This window comes from Calidris pugnax, unplaced genomic scaffold (genome assembly GCF_001431845.1).
Source record: "Calidris pugnax isolate Ruff unplaced genomic scaffold, ASM143184v1 scaffold53, whole genome shotgun sequence".
NCBI classification, from domain to species: Eukaryota; Metazoa; Chordata; class Aves; order Charadriiformes; family Scolopacidae; genus Calidris; species Calidris pugnax.
Genome location: NW_015090792.1, coordinates 1659668 through 1678938, shown reverse-complemented (window position 1 = coordinate 1678938; position 19271 = coordinate 1659668). Strand labels below are relative to the sequence as shown.

The window sequence follows — 19271 nt, the reverse complement described above, 5'->3', positions numbered from 1 at the left end:
CCGACCACTGAGGGTAAATTAAACAGCCGGATCTGCAAATTGCAACCAAAAATAATACAGCTCACATCCGTTGCAAAAGGGACTGGCTGGAACAAAAGTCAGAGAAAAATTTTCAGGTCCCCCTAAACTACAAGTTTCCTCAAGGAGATTTCTACACAACAGATCCTCTTCTCTCTCTTGTACAAGGGAAATTCATGCCACGACTTGCAATCCACCACAGGAGGTGCTATACTGGGGGTGACCTGCTAGGTTGAAGGATGGTGTCTTTCTGCATTGAATGTTTAGAAACATTTCCTATACTACAGCACAGGAAAAATAGCTATTTTTAACAACAGCTAGTCAATGTGATACCGACAGCTAGAGAGCATCCTGGTGCTGCATGGGATGAGCAAGCTTCTTTCTCATGGCAGAAAGAATATGGGCAAGACAAGGAATAACTCCTTGACCTGTTTTCTTCTGATCCATATGCCTAGTTAAGTCTAAAATACTTTAAATTAGGAAAAACGGTCATCACCATATTTAACATTGAAATTCAAGACAACTCTTCTTCAATCTATAACTAAAGGTCAGTGTCCCGAGTTGGGTTTTGGAGGAGATCTGCAAATTTTGCTTCATGTGAACTCAGGTATAAGAGCTCAACCTATATTTTCCAGGTATGCAGGGAGTCTGGGATGAAGAAATATCTTCTCACATGCTCGCCCGTGCAAAGAGATGCTGCTGTAGTTTAGTTCAGAGAAAATGCTCAGAACCTGGAAGTATTTGACACACTTTGCTCCCAACCTGTAAAGATATGAATATAGAAGTCTTATTTCTTAGAGTAGCCAGACTTCATCTCATTTCTTTGTGAGGTACTGATATTGATAATATTCAGCCAAACGTCGACTGAACTCTCTGTGGTTGGCAGCTCTCTGCACATCTGATCTGCTGCGTGTGGTGCACTACCAGGGATGATTTTTGCAGCTCTTCTTGGTCATGTCTCTACATACAGGATTTGAAGAAAGCACTTCAGTCAGAAAACATGCAACAAAAAATGATGACTCAATCTTATTGCCAAAACATCTCAGATAAACCCTAAGATGTAGGCACTTCCAAGTTCCCTAAGCCTCTTTTTTATTTGGATTTTGCACATTGCGTATCAGAATCACATGCTGGACTGTTTTTCATGTAATTACTTTTCAGGATTTACTTCTTTCTCGATTCTTCCTTTTTGGCATCTCAGCTGTTGAAAGAAAAAAGCCCACCCACATTAAAAATGTGATTAATTGCAATTTATATTGAATTTTAAAAGCACTAGTACTGTGTTGCCTCTAAGTCTGCTGTGGTTTTTCACCACAAACCTGTTAGATCTCTTTCTGATCCACATGGGTAGTTTTTAAAGCTCCAGGGGTAAGAGTGACGGCTCTGAGAGAGCAACAGTGAATTTTGTGTCAGAGTCTGTCTGGGTTGGAAGGGACCTTTAAGATCATCTGGTCCAACCATCAACCTAACTCTGATAAAAACCATCACTAAACCATGTCTCTAAGCACTATGTCAACCCGTCTTTTAAAACCCTCCAGGGATGGGGCCTCAACCCCTTCCCTGGGCAGCCTGAATCAACCCAGTGTGAGAAACACCGACTCACATCTTAGAATTTAAAGAGGACAAAGTCACCGAAGCAAAGGTTAAAAAAATAATAATTTATTAATACGAAACAGCGCTGAATCAGGTGCACCAAAAATAGATGCATGATGATCTTTTATCTTTCAGGTATTTTATACCTTTATCCCGGCCGCTTGAGTTTGTGTCTCCCTTCTCATTGGCTGAGAAGTTGGAGCTCACATTCTTCCCGACCGCTTGACCTATTACAGGTTTATTTTGCACTTTTTCCCATATAAGGCACAAATACACCTATTCTATAAAATCATTATCCTAAACACGCCTTTGATTAGTTGATTATGCTACACGTTATTTCAGAGTCTTTGCTACCATCTACTTGGTGGATTTACCAGACTGGTTTCTTTGGCCTTATTGATACTCCCCTACCCTTTGGGTTTTTGTGTTGAAGGCCATGTTCCAGTCTGTTTCTCTTCACCTAGATAACGCTCTGCGAACAAGGATCCCTTGACAGACCAAGGGCATTTCTGGGGATTAATTGGATACAATTTATTAGACTCTACTATTACTAAGGCTTCTTTGTTAGTACTATCACACTAACAATGATACATCAATTAGCTGAAGCAAAACTTAGCTCATTTCCCACACCAGGTACAGGGGGGTGCAGACCCCCAGCTCCCAGGGGAACTGCAGGCGCTGTAAAGCCAACAACATGGGAAAGGTTACACGGGATCCATCATGGCTCAATAGATCACTGTGGTATCAGTCTTCATGAAAAGTCTGAAAACCCAGTATCCTCATATCTGTTTCCTGGACTTTGTAAATAAACATGGGTACTGAAGGGGAAAAAAAAAAGAAAAAAAAAAAGAAAAAAAAAAAGAAAAAAAAAAAGAAAAAAAAAAAGAAAAAAAAAAAGAAAAAAAAAAAGAAAAAAAAAAAGAAAAAAAAAAAGAAAAAAAAAAAGAAAAAAAAAAAGAAAAAAAAAAAGAAAAAAAAAAAGAAAAAAAAAAAGAAAAAAAAAAAGAAAAAAAAAAAGAAAAAAAAAAAGAAAAAAAAAAGTAAAAATAGGGGGAAAAAGGGAGAGGAAATAAAGTGCTAGTCAGGAGCACAGCTGTGCACGCAGGGTATGTGTATGTGGGAAATAAGCTAAGGGGTGTGTGTGTGAGCGGAGCTGTGCACGCAGAGGGTGTGTGTGAGCGGAGCTGTGCATGCAGAGGGTGTGTGTGAGCGGAGCTGTGCACACGGGGTGTGTGTGTGAGCGGAGCTGTGCACGCAGAGGGTGTGTGTGAGCAGAGCTGTGCACACGGGGGGTGTGTGTGAGCGGAGCTGTGCACGCAGAGGGTGTGTGTGAGCGGAGCTGTGCACACGGGGGGTGTGTGTGAGCGGAGCTGTGCACGCAGAGGGTGTGTGTGAGCAGAGCTGTGCACACGGGGGGTGTGTGTGAGCGGAGCTGTGCACTCAGAGGGTGTGTGTGTGAGCAGAGCTGTGCATGCAGGGGGTGTGTGTGAGCAGAGCTGTGCACACGGGGGGTGTGTGTGAGCGGAGCTGTGCACGCAGAGGGTGTGTGTGAGCAGAGCTGTGCACACGGGGGGTGTGTGTGAGCGGAGCTGTGCACGCAGAGGGTGTGTGTGAGCAGAGCTGTGCACACGGGGGGTGTGTGTGAGCGGAGCTGTGCACTCAGAGGGTGTGTGTGAGCGGAGCTAGGCACACGGAGGGTGTGTGTGAGCGGAGCTGTGCACACGGGGTGTGTGTGTGAGCAGAGCTGTGCACGCAGAGGGTGTGTGTGAGCAGAGCTGTGCACACGGGGGGTGTGTGTGAGCGGAGCTGTGCACGCAGAGGGTGTGTGTGAGCGGAGCTGTGCACACGGGGGGTGTGTGTGAGCGGAGCTGTGCACTCAGAGGGTGTGTGTGTGAGCAGAGCTGTGCATGCAGGGTGTGTGTGTGAGCAGAGCTGTGCACTCAGAGGGTGTGTGTGAGCGGAGCTAGGCACACGGGGGGTGTGTGTGAGCAGAGCTGTGCACACGGGGGGTGTGTGTGAGCGGAGCTGTGCACGCAGAGGGTGTGTGTGAGCAGAGCTGCGGGGGCGGCGGAGGCGGGGGGGGTCGCGTGGCGCGGCCTATGGCGTCGCGGTCTCTGATTGGCCGGCTGGTTGTCGCGCAGGGGGCCGCATGAGCACGAGCCGCGGCGCGCGGGACGCCGCCTGCACCGCCGATCTGGGCGCGCAGTACGTCACGCGCCAGGCCGAGCCCGCGGGGCCGCGCTGCAGGTAAGCCACGCCCCCTCTCGCCTCGCACCGCCCCGCACCGCCCTCCGGGCGCCCCCGCGGGCCCGCCCTGGGTCCGCCTCCCGCTGCCCCTCCCCCGGTGCTTCCCGCCCATCGCTGCCGCCTCAGGTGAGGGCCTGGGCAGGGGGAGAAGCAGGTGGCGGTACGCGAGGCCTGGCGACCGAGCCTTTGGCTCGGCGGTCTCAGGGCTTTATGTTTTTCACCTGTGGTGCAAGTCTGCCCACCGAAGGAAACCTTAGGCGGGTGCTTAAATCCACACAGGTCTTTGCTTTCCAGAGCTGAGTTGCTTCAGAGTTGCCAAAATGCTGGGCAGGTGACAGGGAAGCTAGGTGTGAAAGGGAGAGTGTCTGGTGTGTGTGGAGACACTGTGTCCCTGCACTGAATGGCAGGGTGACTGGCTGTGAGGATGGCCGTGGTGGGCTTGCTTGGTACACAAGGTGCTTCATTGTACGCTGGGGATGGTGAGGTAACAGTGATGCAAAAATGTGAAATTTGTGTGGAAATTGTGTGGAAATTGTGTGGAAATTGGGGAAAATGCAAGTGTTTTGCAGGCCCTCGTGTCTAGCTGTTCCTGTGCTTCATGGTGGTGATGTACTTTGTAGTGATACTCAGAGCTTTTAAGTACCTGTCATATATGCCCCAGCCACAGTTAGTTCTGAAACCTTGAGGTCAAACTGCCAACAGTTTATCTTACAGGGACAGTAGGTAGTTTTAGTCCTGCACAAAAGGCCGGCTGTCAATGAAATAGCAAGGTAATTTGTCATTCTGTAGGTATGGTTCCTATTCATGCATAGCCTGGCCGGAAACATAGGTCGAATCTCATACAGTGGTTAAAAACTGTTCTCTAAATTCTTAAGTTAGGTCGGTCTTAACTTTAACTGTGAAAAATAACAACAGCTGTTGTTGGTTTTCATGCAGTATATTTTCATCTCTGTGTCATTTGCTCCCTTTAAGCTTCTATGAGGAACTTCTATCTCACGGCATCTTGAAACCACTGACGGCACCCATTGAAGGAATGGTAGTGAAAGAAGGCTCATGCAATTACATGGCACCCCAGGGCATCTCCTCGGTTGTCAAGTATTATTTAAACAAGTCAGGTAATTTTTTTAGATGCCTTTGAATGAAATTAATTTTAATGATTGTGGTTTTGATTGTGTTGTTAAACTGCCTTTCAGCTTTAAATCTCCAGTGAGAACGTTCAGGTTCCTTGTTTGTATGTCTTCAAGTTGCTTAGATGGATAAACATGTCTGGGCGCTAATTTCCAAGTCTTGCAAGCACTTCACTGACCTCAGCTGCACTGCTTGGCCTATGAAAATCTCTATACAAATATAATATCATACTATCAGAGGCTAAGCTTATATTTATGTTGTTGACTTTAGCATATGGAAGTCAGACATAGCACAGTTAGGACAGAGATAATTTGGTGGGAGCAAGATCATGGTTGAGAAGAGATTTGAACTGCAGCTTGAATGAAGTGAGTGTTTAGGTGTTTTTTCACACGTGTGTCTTTAAGTTCACTGTGCTGCTTGACTGAGCAAATGGGAGCGCAGTGGGGAGCTATATCCTGTATTTTGTAGAAATGAGTGCTTATGCAGTATGTGAGCCTACTGTGTTGAAAGTCCTTTAGAAAAGGCTGAAAGAGAAGATCATCTGCTAGTTTGAACTGTGTAACTGCTGCATGAGGTGTAATGTGGCAGAACTACTTGTACAGTTTAGTGACTAATTTAACTTTGCTTTGAAAAATATTAGCTTTATAAGCAGTCAAGCTTTGCTCCTTTCATGTAATTGTTGCTATCTTTTTTTTTTTAATTAGCTGGGGTTTTTTAGAGCCTAATCTTGCGAATAATTACTTTCCAGTCTTCTGACATATGAGAGATGCTAACAGGGTCAGTGCTGTCTTTTTCAGCTCTTGGGGCTGTGCTTTGATTGCTTACCCTGTGCCACCTCCAGCTCTTGTCAGATTTCACTCTGAATTGGTTCAGCCCACTAAAGCCACGGTAAACTAACCTGACAAAGAGAGCAGCTGGTGCTTTTACATCTGTTTACTGAGCTGAGTCATGTTCGAGAGGAGTCAGATGTATACTAGCCCTAGCAGAAGGGACTGATGGGATCTTGTCAGTGATGAGGGTTCTCTCTTTTGATATGCTGGCTGTTAACTTAATTTGTGAAACTTGGCCCAAAGACAGTCTGCATGCTTTGCTGTTTGCAAGTCATCTAGTTACTAAGGGAAACTACTCTGTGTTTTCTCTTATGAAATTCACTGTGTATTTAACTTCTTTTTCCAAGCAGGTGCAGATGTCTTCTATGAGCAGCATGTAACTTGCATCTCTCTCCGAGATGGGAAATGGGAAGTCTCCAGGAAAATGGCACCACCAGAACAGTTTGATATAGTTATTCTCACAATGCCTGTTCCACAAATTCTTCAGCTGCAAGGTGACATTGTAAACAGTAAGTTCATGCCTCAAAATCATAGATATCTAGCCTAAAATGGCGATTGAGCATCTCGTATAGCAATGAAACACTCAACAGTCTGAGCTGTCTGTTAATTTCAGCCAGAATAGGGTGAATTTGAAAATGACAGGAGGCGGGTAATTGCGAGGCTGTATGTGTGGCACATGAATGGTAATACCTTGATAGCAAAAATATCTAACTAGATGAGTCATTTTTAAATCTGATCTTTAATTTTTTGCCAACTTCTAAAACAGGCTGTGTCTTTCTGTAACTTGAAAACAGTTACTGAATTGGACAAAAGCCTCATCTAGTCCCCGTATGGTGGTTTCCTTGTTGCTCTCTATTGATATGTCATACTGGTTTTTCAGTGCTGCTCTTTTTAGGTAGCATAGATGCATTGCCTCAGGTATGAGGCTTCCAGGGCCAGCCTTTCTCTGAAGTCAGGCTGGTGAATCCTGCTCACTCATGCTGTCTCAGCACAGTCAGCTTCTGTCTGCAGCAGGCTCCCAGCAGCATAGTTTCTGGGAGGGCTGGTTAGCTAAGGCGCTGCTGAGCCTTTGAGCGAATTTGGTGTATTTGCCATGAGCCTTGATCCTTGTGGAACAGCCACTGTGAGGATTTACAGGGCAGAGATCTTGATGCAGCTCTGCAGGAGATGGCTCTGAGGGATGATGCTGAGCAGAAGCTAGGAAGCCCAGCCAGGCCTGTGCTGACCCTGGCAAAGCCATTTGAAGTGCACTGGGCCATGGATTTATCACTCCAGCTGCAGTGTTGTACCAAAGACATGCCATGTTTGGCAAATAACCTCTCCTTCAACCTGCCATGGTGGACAGCCACGTGGCTGGAGTCAGTTCTGGTCAGACAGGGCTTGTTGCCTCTCTGCTGCTAGCTACTGCAGTAAGTGCTTTAAAACTTGTGGGGTTTCTGCTCACTGGTTTGTAGAAAAAACACCAGTGCTTGAAAGATGAAGAGCTGACTTTAACGCTTGGTTCCTTGTGCTCTGCTGCATCTTGGATTTTAACGTGTTTAAATATATTGAGGGTGATTTGAAAGCTGTTAAAAGATAGCACAACAATAGATGGAGGTCGTTAGAGTGAGCTGCCAGGGTCTAACTGAAGTTGCTTCATGATAACCAGGACCTGTATGAGGGAAAAGAAGAGGACAGGAGGGGAGGAGGGGGAGAAGAGAAGGATAGATGCCAGCAGGATGTTTAAATGCAGCTCAGTGCAAAGGGAAAATCAATATCTGATCACAGTAATGAATAGAAGCATTTTCATCCCAGGGTCTTATTTTAAGCTTTGTGTCTACAGAGATAAATATTCTGTGATAACAGGACTTCTCTGCTATTCCTTGCTTTATAAGCTTTCTTATTTCCCTGTCTCTTTACCATGAAAAGTAATGGTATCCCCACTGAATTTTCTTGTTTAGTGAGTGTGCTCTTCACTTCATACTCTGAATCATGTGAACAGGGTACATATATAGACATTCTTTGGAAAATTATATATTTTCCTTTTAATAGCCACATGTGTCCAGTTCTGGGCGCCACAGTTCAAGAGAGACAGGGAACTACTGGATAGAGTCCAACATAGGGCAACCAAGATGATTAAGGGATTAGAGCACCTCCCTTACAAGAAAAGGCTCAAAGAGCTGGGGCTCTTTAGCCTCGAGAAAAGAAGACAGGGGAGACCTCATCTATGTTTACAACTTCCTAAAAAGTGAGTTGAAGGAGGATCAAGCTGGACTCTTTTCAGTGGTTTCCAGTGATAGGACAAGGGGCAACAGGCACAAGCTGGAACATGGGAAGTTCCACTCAAAAATGAGGAAGAACTTCTTTATGGTGAGGGTGACAGAGCCCTGGGACAGGCTGCCCAGGGAGGGTGTGCAGTCCCCTTCTCTGGAGATTTTCAAGCCCCGCCTGGATGCCGTCCTGTGTAATGTGCTCTAGGCAATCCTGCTTAGCAGGGGAGTTGGACTAGATGATCTCTAGAGGTCCCTTCCAGCTCTGGTGAATCTGTGTACTGTTCTGCTGTATAAAGATACAGTAAACTAATGTTAAAAACATTGACTGGTCACTAATTGAAGCGTGATTTTGCAAGCGTTAGAAAGTTAAGAGGAGAATGATGTAACAACAACAACAACTAATGGGATGGGCCGTTCCCCTGACTGCAAGGAGAGATGACATCTTGATTATTTTTGGTTGTTTCTTTCTTTTTTGTTAGGCTTATTATGACATTGTAACACAGAATATTACTCAGAGATGTTTGTAGTTATGGCTGACTCTCAAGCTACTTCAGTTCGGTTAGCTCAGCTCACAGCAGACGGGAAACCTCAACAGCCCAAACTGTAAAAGCATGTGTGGACAGGTGTAGTGAGGTGGCTTTTTGATTGCTCAGTGGTGTCATTATGGGGGTAAATGACTGTAGAGGTGGGTTTGGCTCATCCTGTCCTTTCTAACAGTCATCGATAGTGAGTGTCCTGGGAACAGAAGAAAAGTAGAGGTAGCGTGTAGTACTATAGCTGAGGTTCCTCTAGTCTGCACCTCAAGGCCTTCCTCAATCCCAGTTGATGCCTTTACAAATGTTTTTTCTTGGGGTAATTAAATTATTTCATGTCCGAAAAGTGGGCAGATTCAGAAGATGTAGTTAATGTGAAGAGATTGCTTCAACCTGCTCTTGGAGTGCTGGAACTGTCAGATGCTTTCCACAACATTCTTTACTTAATCTTCTGTATAACTGTAGGGCTAACTTTTGTCTGAGGGAATCTAGCAAGTTTTGTCGTCTTCTCCCTTTATCCCCATTTCTCTTCCTGTCTCTGCCTGTACCCTGGCTTCTGCGTTTCCAACTGTTGTTAATTCTTTATCTCATGCAGCAGGACTGACTCTCCATACCCTGGAGTTCCATAGCATTGCAGCTATTGGCTGCTTTAATACTATTTCTTTAGGCTAAGAAGGGAAAATCAGTGAGAGGAATGTAAAGACAGTGTTTCAGAGCCCTGAACAGACTATAGATTTCAGATCCTTTCTGAGTTACAGAGAGTCAAGGTACCTCACTGTACCTGTAAATGTCAACCTTATATTGATTACATGTCAAAGAGCTGAGTTTTGCTAACAGGGAACGGGGGGTTTCCTGGATCCACCTCTCTTGGGATTTTAAGATGCAGTTTCGTGTTAAGCTTAAGGTAGTTAACCGTGGACAGCTGCTGATTGGAATAGCCGTCCTCTCCCCTCTGTGCTGATGCTGCCCTGCTTTTGCCTCCTCTGTCAGCACTAGTGAGTGGGCACCATGCTGGGAGACAGATCTGCTCCCTATTTTGACCCAAACCTGACTCTGATGGTGCAAATGAATATGTGAGTTTTCACTTGGCTACGCAAGCTGATTGTACTTTGTTGAGTGGCTGCCCGGTCACTAGTGTTAGCTTGCACATGTGCCGAGGCTGCTTCCTTACCTAAAGCAGTTCAGTCAGCTGTACACTCCGGTCTTCCAAATTCAGAGACAAAATCTGGTTATTCTAGTCGAAAATATATTTGTGTATTCCTGGTGTACAAATGAGCAGTTCCAGCTGCTCCTGGAGGGGGAGGTTCCTGCTCCTTGTTGCAAACTTCCCCCTTGCTGTTGTTTTGCTGCTGTCTCAGGCTGCAGCCAAAATGAGGGACGTGCAGAGTTGGAGGAAGGGGAGGGCTTTCTCCTGCTAGCAACAGCAGCCTGTGTGGCCAGCTCGAAGGTCATGTGTAACTCGTCCCAGACTGCAGGCCTAAAGCAAAGGAAGGCAGAATTTAGGAGTACGGCTACCTTAATTGCTGGTCTTGAAGTCCTTTCTTATATAGAAAATAAACACTGAAGTTAAATGATTAAGACCTGGCTTGAGGTAATATTAATCTCGGTCGCTGTTGTGATTTGTGACAAATAGCGTCAATGGAGCAAGCTTTGCCCATTTCTCCAGGAGCTGTGTTTTTGACTGTAACCAGGCTTTACCGCACACCCTCCTTTGCTGCAGTATCATCTCTACTTTGACAGCTTGTTAATTAGAGGCAGCTAGTTTAATGATCTTCCATATCTGCCATAATTTTTCTCCACTTTTCCTATCCGAGGTTGCTCTCTGACATGCCTTTTCACGTCAGTTTTATTGCGCTGGCTATTGTACTGCTGACTGTGGACCTCTGCCAGGTTCCATTTTAGCCTTTTGGGTATAATTGGGTCTATCAGTTCAAAGCCAAATGAAGTTTTAATTGGTTTTTGATGAGGGATCGTTAGCATGAATGTATAGATAAAGGCTATAAAACAAGTGAAGATGCAAAGGAACAGCTCTGTGGAGTAGGTGATGCTGATCCATGAGTAAGCATTGGAAATAGCCTTTGATATTTGTGTCTAGAAGAACCAGAGTTGGAGAGGTCAAATGACTAGCCAGAACTGATAATTCGCCCCTTCTAGGAGTTCACCATTTCCCTGTTTGAGCCTTGAGACTGACTCTGTCACATTGCTTGAGAATATTTAACTGTCTGAATATTGTATTTTTAAGCAGTGGTCCCATAGATGATTGCTGTAAGCATTCAGTATGCTTCTCTAATAACAAAACAGTTTGGATACCTATGCCCGTGTTTTCAGAGATGTGTCCTGAAATTTAGGCTCCTATATTTGTAGTTAGCATCCTGTGCGCATGTGTTGTGTGTTCCTCTTCATTGCAGAACTCGTGTGTGCCTACACTGGAGTACACGGATGGCCAGCACCTGGCAGTCAAGTTACCTTATTAGGAAATCTTTATTTAGACAACTTTTGCAGAAGGTAAATGAGATGAGGCTTATCAATTTGAAACAGACCAAAATTTTACCTTCAGTGAGATGACTTGCTAGTTCTTGGGTTTATGTATGGCTTGGCTTTAAGTATGAAGACTACTGATGGGAAATCACAGTCTGCTTGACAGAGGTGGTCTTTTGCCTTCCAGATTTTTTGAAAATAATTTTTATTTATTTAGACAGAGAATTAAGATTTTTCAGTTAACAACTCTTTTGAATTTTATGTTCGGTGGCAAAGTTTCTGTTTTAATACTTAAAGCTCTGCAGATTAAAGCTTTTGTTAGTCTCTTTTATTAGTTTGTGTCTTTTTCCTGTTCTTTAACCTCTTAGATGAGCCTGAACATGATGTCATTGTGCAGGTGTATACATTTAGGAGGAGACAAAATTAAGTGGCCTTTGGCAACCTAGAATTACCATTTTAAATGGACTGTGTGAGAAATGACTATTACAGAATTATTTCTGAGTGTAAAAGCAAAACTTTTATTAATGGAGAATTTAGTGTGAATACACACCTTTTTTATTTATATATGTTTAAAAATGTATATACACATATATGTATGTGTATGATGGTATTTATATATATAAAGTATTTTGTTCTGTTTACTTGTATTCTTTTTTTTATTTGTTTGTATTACCAGCATTTATGAATTCTTAACTGAAAGAGGATAGAGAAGGAAGTGACTTGCTTATGGCCAATCTTGTTTAGATTTATTCATCTTTATTTTCAACCTTTATTCATTCCTTCTACAGCTATCATGCTGGAATATATTTATCAGTTGCACATTTAGCAATAGCAGAGACAGAAGAAGTAATAATACTGCTGGAATGCATAAGTTTGAAATCTCTTAAACTAGTAAAGTTGTTGAATTGGTAGTCTGAGCAACAGGCATTCCTCGGGCTCTCTTATACTGGTCTCTGATGAAATTACTCTTCACTGATTTGATTTCCATTCAGAAATTGTGTGTGTCCTCTGTTTACTTGAAGTTACAGTAGAATTGCCAAACAAAATTAATCAAAAGAAAAAAAATCTTTGCAATGTCTTCATTTTCCCCTTGATTTCCTTTTGTTACATAGCATGCGTTATGGGAAGAGTTAGTAATTTTCTAAGCTTTTAAAATAGCTGCGTACTAGTATTGGGTTGAGGCAGTAGGGGAAAAGGGTTTTATAGCTCCTTGCAACATGTTTGGAACAACAATAGGTGGCAGCAATCAAATGATGTTTAGGACATTCAGCTTGATAACTAAATTAAATTTATTTGGGCTTTACATATTGTGGTTATGCACAAGGTAAAAGGAAAATGAATAAATGTTTCTGAGTATTGTACTGTAAACTCAGTATCAGAAAAGGAATAAATTTGCTTAAAAGCAGGATCTTTGCAAGTGACAGGATGAGATTTTGCAAATGTTCATCATCTAATAGTATTTCAGACATGCTGGAGTGTTATATTGGCTGCTGATGTTGGAAATATCCTAGATTTATATAGCAGATTTCATATGATCACCAAGCAATATAGTCCTTTTCTGTGCATTTTCAAATCAGATGAACAAACTTTTTCATTGTTCTGTTTTAATAAGACATTTGGCAACATGGCAGTTAAAGATTGCAACTATTTGCAGTAGTTTTTATCTGTGTGTTCAGAATGTTTTCATTAAGTTGCTTTACTTGGAATTTCAAATTACAGTTCTGCATGTTTAATCTGCTAATAAAATGGAGTGGCTTGGCTTTTGTTTCAAGCCTGACCTATTTTTTTCCCATCTGTGTGAATGTCCCACATGTTTTAAATAATACAAGCTGATGAGAAGACACAAGTAAAATAGGACTGTATTTACATAGGGTGGGTTTATAATGTGAATTAAGAAAGCACAACTGATAATTTTTCATGAGTCTCAAGTTGTTGCTGAGTGAATGTGTTTATTTTTGGATAGCACGACGATAAGTTCCAGTTCCAAGCAATCTTAGCAGGGCTTATCCAGGCTTTGAGCTTGCTCTCATTACCTAACCTATCTAAAATGTCTAGTGTAAACATGTACGCTGTTAGTTGCTTATCAGACCTTAGGAGCTGAGGTCATACCGGGCAAATATTTGTCCTTTCTGGAAATACAAGTAGTTATTAGTTCTGCATGAGAGTAGCTGTTGATATTAATATGGTTCTTTAAAAACCAGTCACCCATTTGAGGTGGAAGCGTCCTAGCGCTGGCTGAGGCTGTGGCAGCGGGAGGGTCTGTGCCGGTAGCACTGGGCAATGTGCTCTCATCCGAGTGCCAGAGGCCGCTGCCTGGGCTGTCGGTGCCGCAGCAGAACCGCGGGGCATCTGGCTCTGCAGTGAAACCCTCTCTCCGTGCCCGCTGTCCGCATGGTGCAGCCGGGCAGAACGCAGCTCTCCGTAGCTGTAACCTAACCCTTAGGATGAGCTGTTCCCCGTTGGGCTCCTGGCTGTGAATCTCACCTGCGATTCAGTGTTCGGCATCCTCCGTATGCCTCCTGCTGCTGGCACCAGCTCCACCTCTCACTTCCACCGCAGCCTTTGGTACTCTCCTGGGAGTTGATCTGACTCCCCAATCCAGCAAGGAGATATATACATATACATAGGTAAGCACGGGGTTGTCTTTGCTCGGTCAGGCAGTTGGATTAGCTCATGGAATGCTGTGACAAGCATGAGAAAGCATGCAGAAGGGAGAGGGAGGGACTAGGCATCTGGGAGCAGAGGAGGGTCTAAGGAGGAGCAGCACGTGCTTGGCTGGGCAGCTGCCACCGAAACAGCCACATCGGTCTTTAAAGCAGGTGAAGCTGTTAGGTGTTCTCTGCCTTCTGCAGCTCAGGTGTAGCCTCTCTTCTTAGGAAGTACTTTTTAAAAAAAGGCTACTGCAGCTGGAGTTGCACATGAGGGGGGAGAGGGTGAAAATCAAAGTAGGCCATGTGTGTTCTTAAGTGTTTGTTTGACTTAACCTATTTTTAGGTGTTTCTTTGTATCTAGAATGCTCACAATGGACTTGTTCTGCAGCTACTAGTTGAACACATTGAAAGCCTGTCAAAAGTCAAATGAGCTCGCACATGGATTCTATGGACCCTCTTTGAGAAGTGTGAGGGTTAAACCTTGTGGTGTATGAGCATGGGAAGTTTGAAAAGGAAATAGAAAGCATACTTTGCATTTTATTGTTGTCAGTCAGCATTGCCTGCCTTTGGTAGAAAGCTGAATCTTTTGATTTGGCTGATTTCAGACTAAAACAGAAGAAAAGAAGCAAGACAGAATGCTGGAAGAGGAAAGTATGCTGCCTGTTGTCTTCAGACTTGGAGGCAGTGGGGCAGCTGCTTCCCGTTCCAGGGGAACCCACGTTAGATCCTTTGGCCAGACCAGGATCACAGCTCTTAAACAGAAAGGCTGCAGAGGGGATTTCACTCTGTTGCAGCATCTCTCTTTAGTGCCTGGTAATGTTCCAGAAACGCTTCTCCCAGCAGTCCCTATTACTTGTTCTGCCCTCCCTCCAGCCAGTGAGCTCTATCTGCGCTTCTGTCCGTGGGACCACAATCACGCTGTCCCTCCCTGCCTCCTTCCTCCCCAAAAAGGCAGGGGAGTTATTTTTAGCAGGATCAGGCTGTGATCTTCTGTTCACCATGTGGCCCACGGACTTACTGGCACATTATGTGCTTTCAGCAGGGATAGGAAAGCAGTACAGGAGCTGTGCAAATGATTGAGGGTTATGAATAAAGAAATGCTTATGAATCTGTGGTTTGAATTCTAGGCTTAGGTTTCCTGTATTGTATGCTCCCAGGAGAGATTCAGAGCACCTGCATGTTAAACTGGCAGGAGATTGTGCTGATTTAGCTCAACTGTTTTTTTAAAAAAAACAAAGTTACTACTGCTATGATTCTTAGATGTGGTACCGAGGGATATGGTGTAGGGAAGGACTCTGTAGAGTAGGGTAGATGGTTGGACTCAATGATCCCAAGGGTCTCTTCCAACCTGAATGATTCTATGATTCTATGCTTACAGAGAAGGCAGTGCTGCTTTTGTATGTTAGCACATTTAATTCAGCCTGATCTGGCTATCTAATTATTGTAATCTGGACATAATTCTCTTCCTGTCCCTACTGCCTGTGCCGGTTGGCAGAGTGCTTCAATACCAGGGCCTTGATCACAGAACTTTTTTTAATGCTTGTTTTGCCTCTTTATGTTATTCTAGTAGTGTATCTCAAAATAGAGAATGGGACCCTAGGAACATTGGATCAGCTGAACGTGAGCCCATGTGCATATGCACACGGTAGGTTTTTTTCTGAATAATAAAGGGGATGGTATTTGAACACAGGACATACTTGGAACAGAGCAAATAAATGCTCTGAAATCTGTTTATCTCAACAATAAACACAGATACCTCTCAGTTTTTCCCAGCAGCAGACAGTCTTTGGGTACTGTCCAGGGGTTATGTTTAGATAGAGAAAGCTTTCCAAAGCTGCTCTTTGCCATGAGTCTAATGGGGGAGGAAGTTCCCTGGTAAAAAATGTGACCAAACTGAGCAATTCTCAATCTTCTTTATTTGTGTCTTGTGGGACATGCGATTAATGAGCTGATGGTTTCTGTGTTGTAAGAAGCTTGAATGTGTTGCTAAGAACTTCAGTAAGTCTAGTTAAGGCGTTTATATCAGACTTTAATTTTTGCATCCTGAATCTAGAATGGTTTGACTTTAGGCAACAGTGATAATGTACATCTTGCCTCTTCTGTAGAGTAAAATCCTTTTTTGTTTGAAGTTTTGCCCTTGTTTTGTTTTGGGGAGGGAGGGGGAAACCCATTTAGAAAAGCTCTACCTCCTTCCCTGTGACTGCAGCTGCTCAGAATAGTTGGGAGAAAACTGTGCAAAGGTGACCATAGGCTGAATTTGACTTTATAGCATTTGTTTTGTTATGACATCTACAAGTCAAACTATTGCTTTTATAGAGTTGAAAACCTTTGAGAAGCCTGGTGCAGGTTTGCAAGCAGTCTTCATATTTAATTGCTTGCTTTGGGATTATGTTTCTTTAATTAGTGCTGCACTCAAATAGGCAGACAGCAGTCTTCCCTGGAACATGTTTTGTTTTTTTTTAATGCTATGTGCATTTAAATATATTCTCATAATTTAGGCCGTGCCTCTAGACTGGATGGGTATTTGTGGATTTCTAGGGTTTTTTTAATAGTTGCTGGCTGCTCACACCACTGTAACTGAGACTGTTCTTTATAAAGATTATCTTTACCTCCCACGGATGTGTCTGCAAATTTTTAAGTTATTTTTGCAGTCCACATCTGGATTACAGCAGGAGAAAAATACTACTAATGTTAAACTTAATGAGAATTTGGCTTCATTAAGTCAAACATAACATTTGCATTGAGTTTGCAGTAAGCTTTTCACGTTTGGCATCATAATGCAAGAGCATACCGTACATTTTTGGAACTTAAAAAACCCTCAGGAATAACCTACCCTCAGATGCTTTTTCTCAAAACTGAGTTCTGTTCCTTTTCCTGTACCATCAGTTGAAAAGATGTAATTGGTGAAGGTTTTTATTTTACAGAAGCATTGCAGTGCACATTCTCAGCCTTAAAGGTGTCAGGTGGGTCAGCTCACTGATGTGGCTGAAAACTAACATGAGGGGAAGAAATCCCACAATTGAAAAGGTTTGTGTTTGTGTCAGCAGGTTGTTCTGGTTTAGTTTGTGGCTGTGTGGGTTCTAGAGCTAAGAAAACCTGAAAGAAATGTGAACCTCCCAGATTAAAACCTGGGTCAGTTCGTAATCCCTCTTCCCTTAATCCCCAGCAAGCAGCCGCGTCAACCCGGTTGAAATGAGGTTGGGGGGGCGCAGCAGGAAGGACCAGACAGCACTGGCAGTGGCTTATCCTCTCAGAGAAGCTGAGAACAGTGGCCTTTTCTTCTATAATTTCCATGCAGAATATTACCACATCCTGTTAATATTTTAGCTGTAATGTGTTTTGGATTTACCTGCATTGCCTTAGAAGCCTACAATAACTGTTGGCTGCCTTGCTTTTCCTTAGGATTTGAATTCCCTGGTAAATACACCTTCCCAGAGATCCTCAGAGCGGTGTTATGGGTCTCCTGTGATGCTCTTCTTTTTTTTTTTTTTTTTTTTTTTAAATTAATTTTTTTAAAAAAGGAAAAAAAAAAAGCCCTGATAAACTTTGTTCAGTGACTATTGTGGTTCTCACCTCATTTTTAGACAGAATGTGGCTTTGTAACCCAGTACTTCAGAAGTTACTGATGATACTGCTTTCTTCAGGTCTATTGTTACTTCCAGTATTTTGTAACATGAGTTGTCTTTAAGAGTTGGTTTGTATTGGTGGTTTGACAGAGGTAACTCCTTTCCTAGACTTGCTCTGTCAAATAGTGTGCCTGGAAGTAAGGTCTTGCATTTGTCATGTACCTTAATTGTTTGAAAACTGTAAATATTGCCTGAGCTTTATAATAAAACTCAGATGTGAGGCTTTCCCAAAGCTCTTTAGGTCTTGAGTTCATTATCTGAGTTTCTGTTTTCTTGGCCATTAGTTCTTCATCTAGTAATGTTTTGAAGGGTTGAGGCTTTTTCACATGTGGCTTGCAGAACAACTTTAAGTACTGCTTCACTATTTTTTCACTTTTTAATTTTATTTCTTTTATAATTAAATTAGTCCAGTCATTACAAACAAGACAATCTAATAACAGTTGAATGTAGTAAACTTCAAACATCTCCTGTTTGTCCCAAAAGTGTTTTGGGCTTTGCTCTTGCACCTTATTTTATTGACTGAGTACTGAAATTTTGATCTTTGAAATAACAAGTTATGTCACTCCAGATGAGAAGCCCTTGCATATGTAAGTAAAACTTAATGGAAAGAAGATTTAAAATTTAGTAGCAGTTGTAGCTTATTAGTGGTTGTCAGGTGGGTGTTTGTCAGTGTTTGGATCTCACAGATCAGGATTTGCTGTTAGGGTGGTCGGGGTGGGCTTGAATGTTGGTTATGTTTCAGGAAGCACCACGTGCGTACTTGTTTTCCCATTCCACTGCTGTCCAACAGGGTAAGCAGGCAGGCTCACATTCCTGAAACTTAATTTAGGAAATGGAATAGGCTAGTGAGAAATGAACTATGTGCAGACAGCAAGTGGTTTAAGTGTCTTGCAGACTGTTAAGTGACTGCAGAACAAGAAAGTGGTATATGACTTTCTAAAGCATGAAAGAAATAGATTTGCTGGGTGTTTGCATATCCTTTTCCTCATTGGCACAGTAGGAAGTGTATTTTGGAACACTGATCAAAACCCCTTTCGTCTATTCTGAATTAAGGAATGTTTGTTGCAAAAGTAAGCTCAAAACCACCATTCTCATTTTATAATGTATATTATGCTCAAAGACAGCTTAGAAGCAGGCAAAAAAATTAACTTTGTAGTGATCCCTTGTTTTCAAAAAACTGAACTGCTTTTAGAATTTATGCCCAACTTGACTGAAAATACTGGTTATTTCCATAAGATAGAATTGTCTAAGCAAGAACTTAATTTTCTACTCTAAAGAAAATGCTGGACAGTTCTTACTGAAACAAGGAAAGTTGCCTCAAATTTGGGATTTGAGTGTTTTTTAATTTATCTGCAAAGGATCATTGGAAAAATGAAAAACTTACTGAATTAAATTTCCTAGGGCCTCAGTGTCCTTTCCCATGTTTGCATTTCAGCTTGTGTGATTTACAAAGTAAATCCTTGCTTAAATTTCAAAAACACAAATTTCTTGTAACTTACAATATTTTGCATGTCAATATTCCTTTGCCTTTACAGGAGCTTATCATATCTATGTTACAGTATGGATACTTTTAAAAGTATCTCATCTTTGACAGAGAGTGAGGGTTTGTCTCCTGGGTATAAAAGTGCCATTTCATCATGTCTATATTGTTAGCACTTTATTTTTTAGAAGGATGTGTGGTTTTTCTAGCTCTCTCCTTTCTGATGATAAGCCACAATGCCATGTTTTCCACTTCAGTTACTGTGGAAGAAGTAAAAACAGCATCAGGTATTTGGAAAATGAATTTAACACATCAGTTTCTTTTGGTTTTTCTTTCCTTTTTTTTTTTTTTTTTTTTTTTTTTTAAAAAAAAAAAAAAAAAAAAAAAAAAAAAAAAAAAAAAAAAAAAAAAAGTTCTAGGAAAAATATTAAACCC

The 19271-nt window shown here is 42.5% G+C and overlaps 1 protein-coding gene and 1 long non-coding RNA gene across 3 annotated transcripts in view; one reads left to right on the top strand and one right to left on the bottom strand.

Annotated features, from left to right (window-relative positions):
• The first annotated feature begins 3752 nt into the window (after window positions 1-3752).
• The window catches only part of RNLS (renalase, FAD-dependent amine oxidase), a 93233-nt gene continuing 77714 nt past the window's right edge, over window positions 3753-19271 (top strand). Inside the window, exons 1-3 of one of the 2 annotated variants that reach the window (XM_014966654.1) lie at window positions 3753-3858; window positions 4831-4973; window positions 6167-6325. In XM_014966654.1, the coding sequence (XP_014822140.1) occupies window positions 3761-3858; window positions 4831-4973; window positions 6167-6325 (400 nt within the window). In that variant the 5' untranslated portion in view covers window positions 3753-3760. Of the gene's footprint in view, window positions 3859-4830; window positions 4974-6163; window positions 6326-19271 lie in introns of both variants that reach the window. The other variant, XM_014966653.1, reaches the window with a different exon arrangement.
• LOC106902842 lies at window positions 9828-13702 on the bottom strand. The gene is made up of 2 exons (XR_001414602.1): window positions 13564-13702; window positions 9828-10078 (listed from the first exon to the last, which is right to left on the bottom strand). It is a non-coding gene; the product is annotated as an uncharacterized LOC106902842 (long non-coding RNA).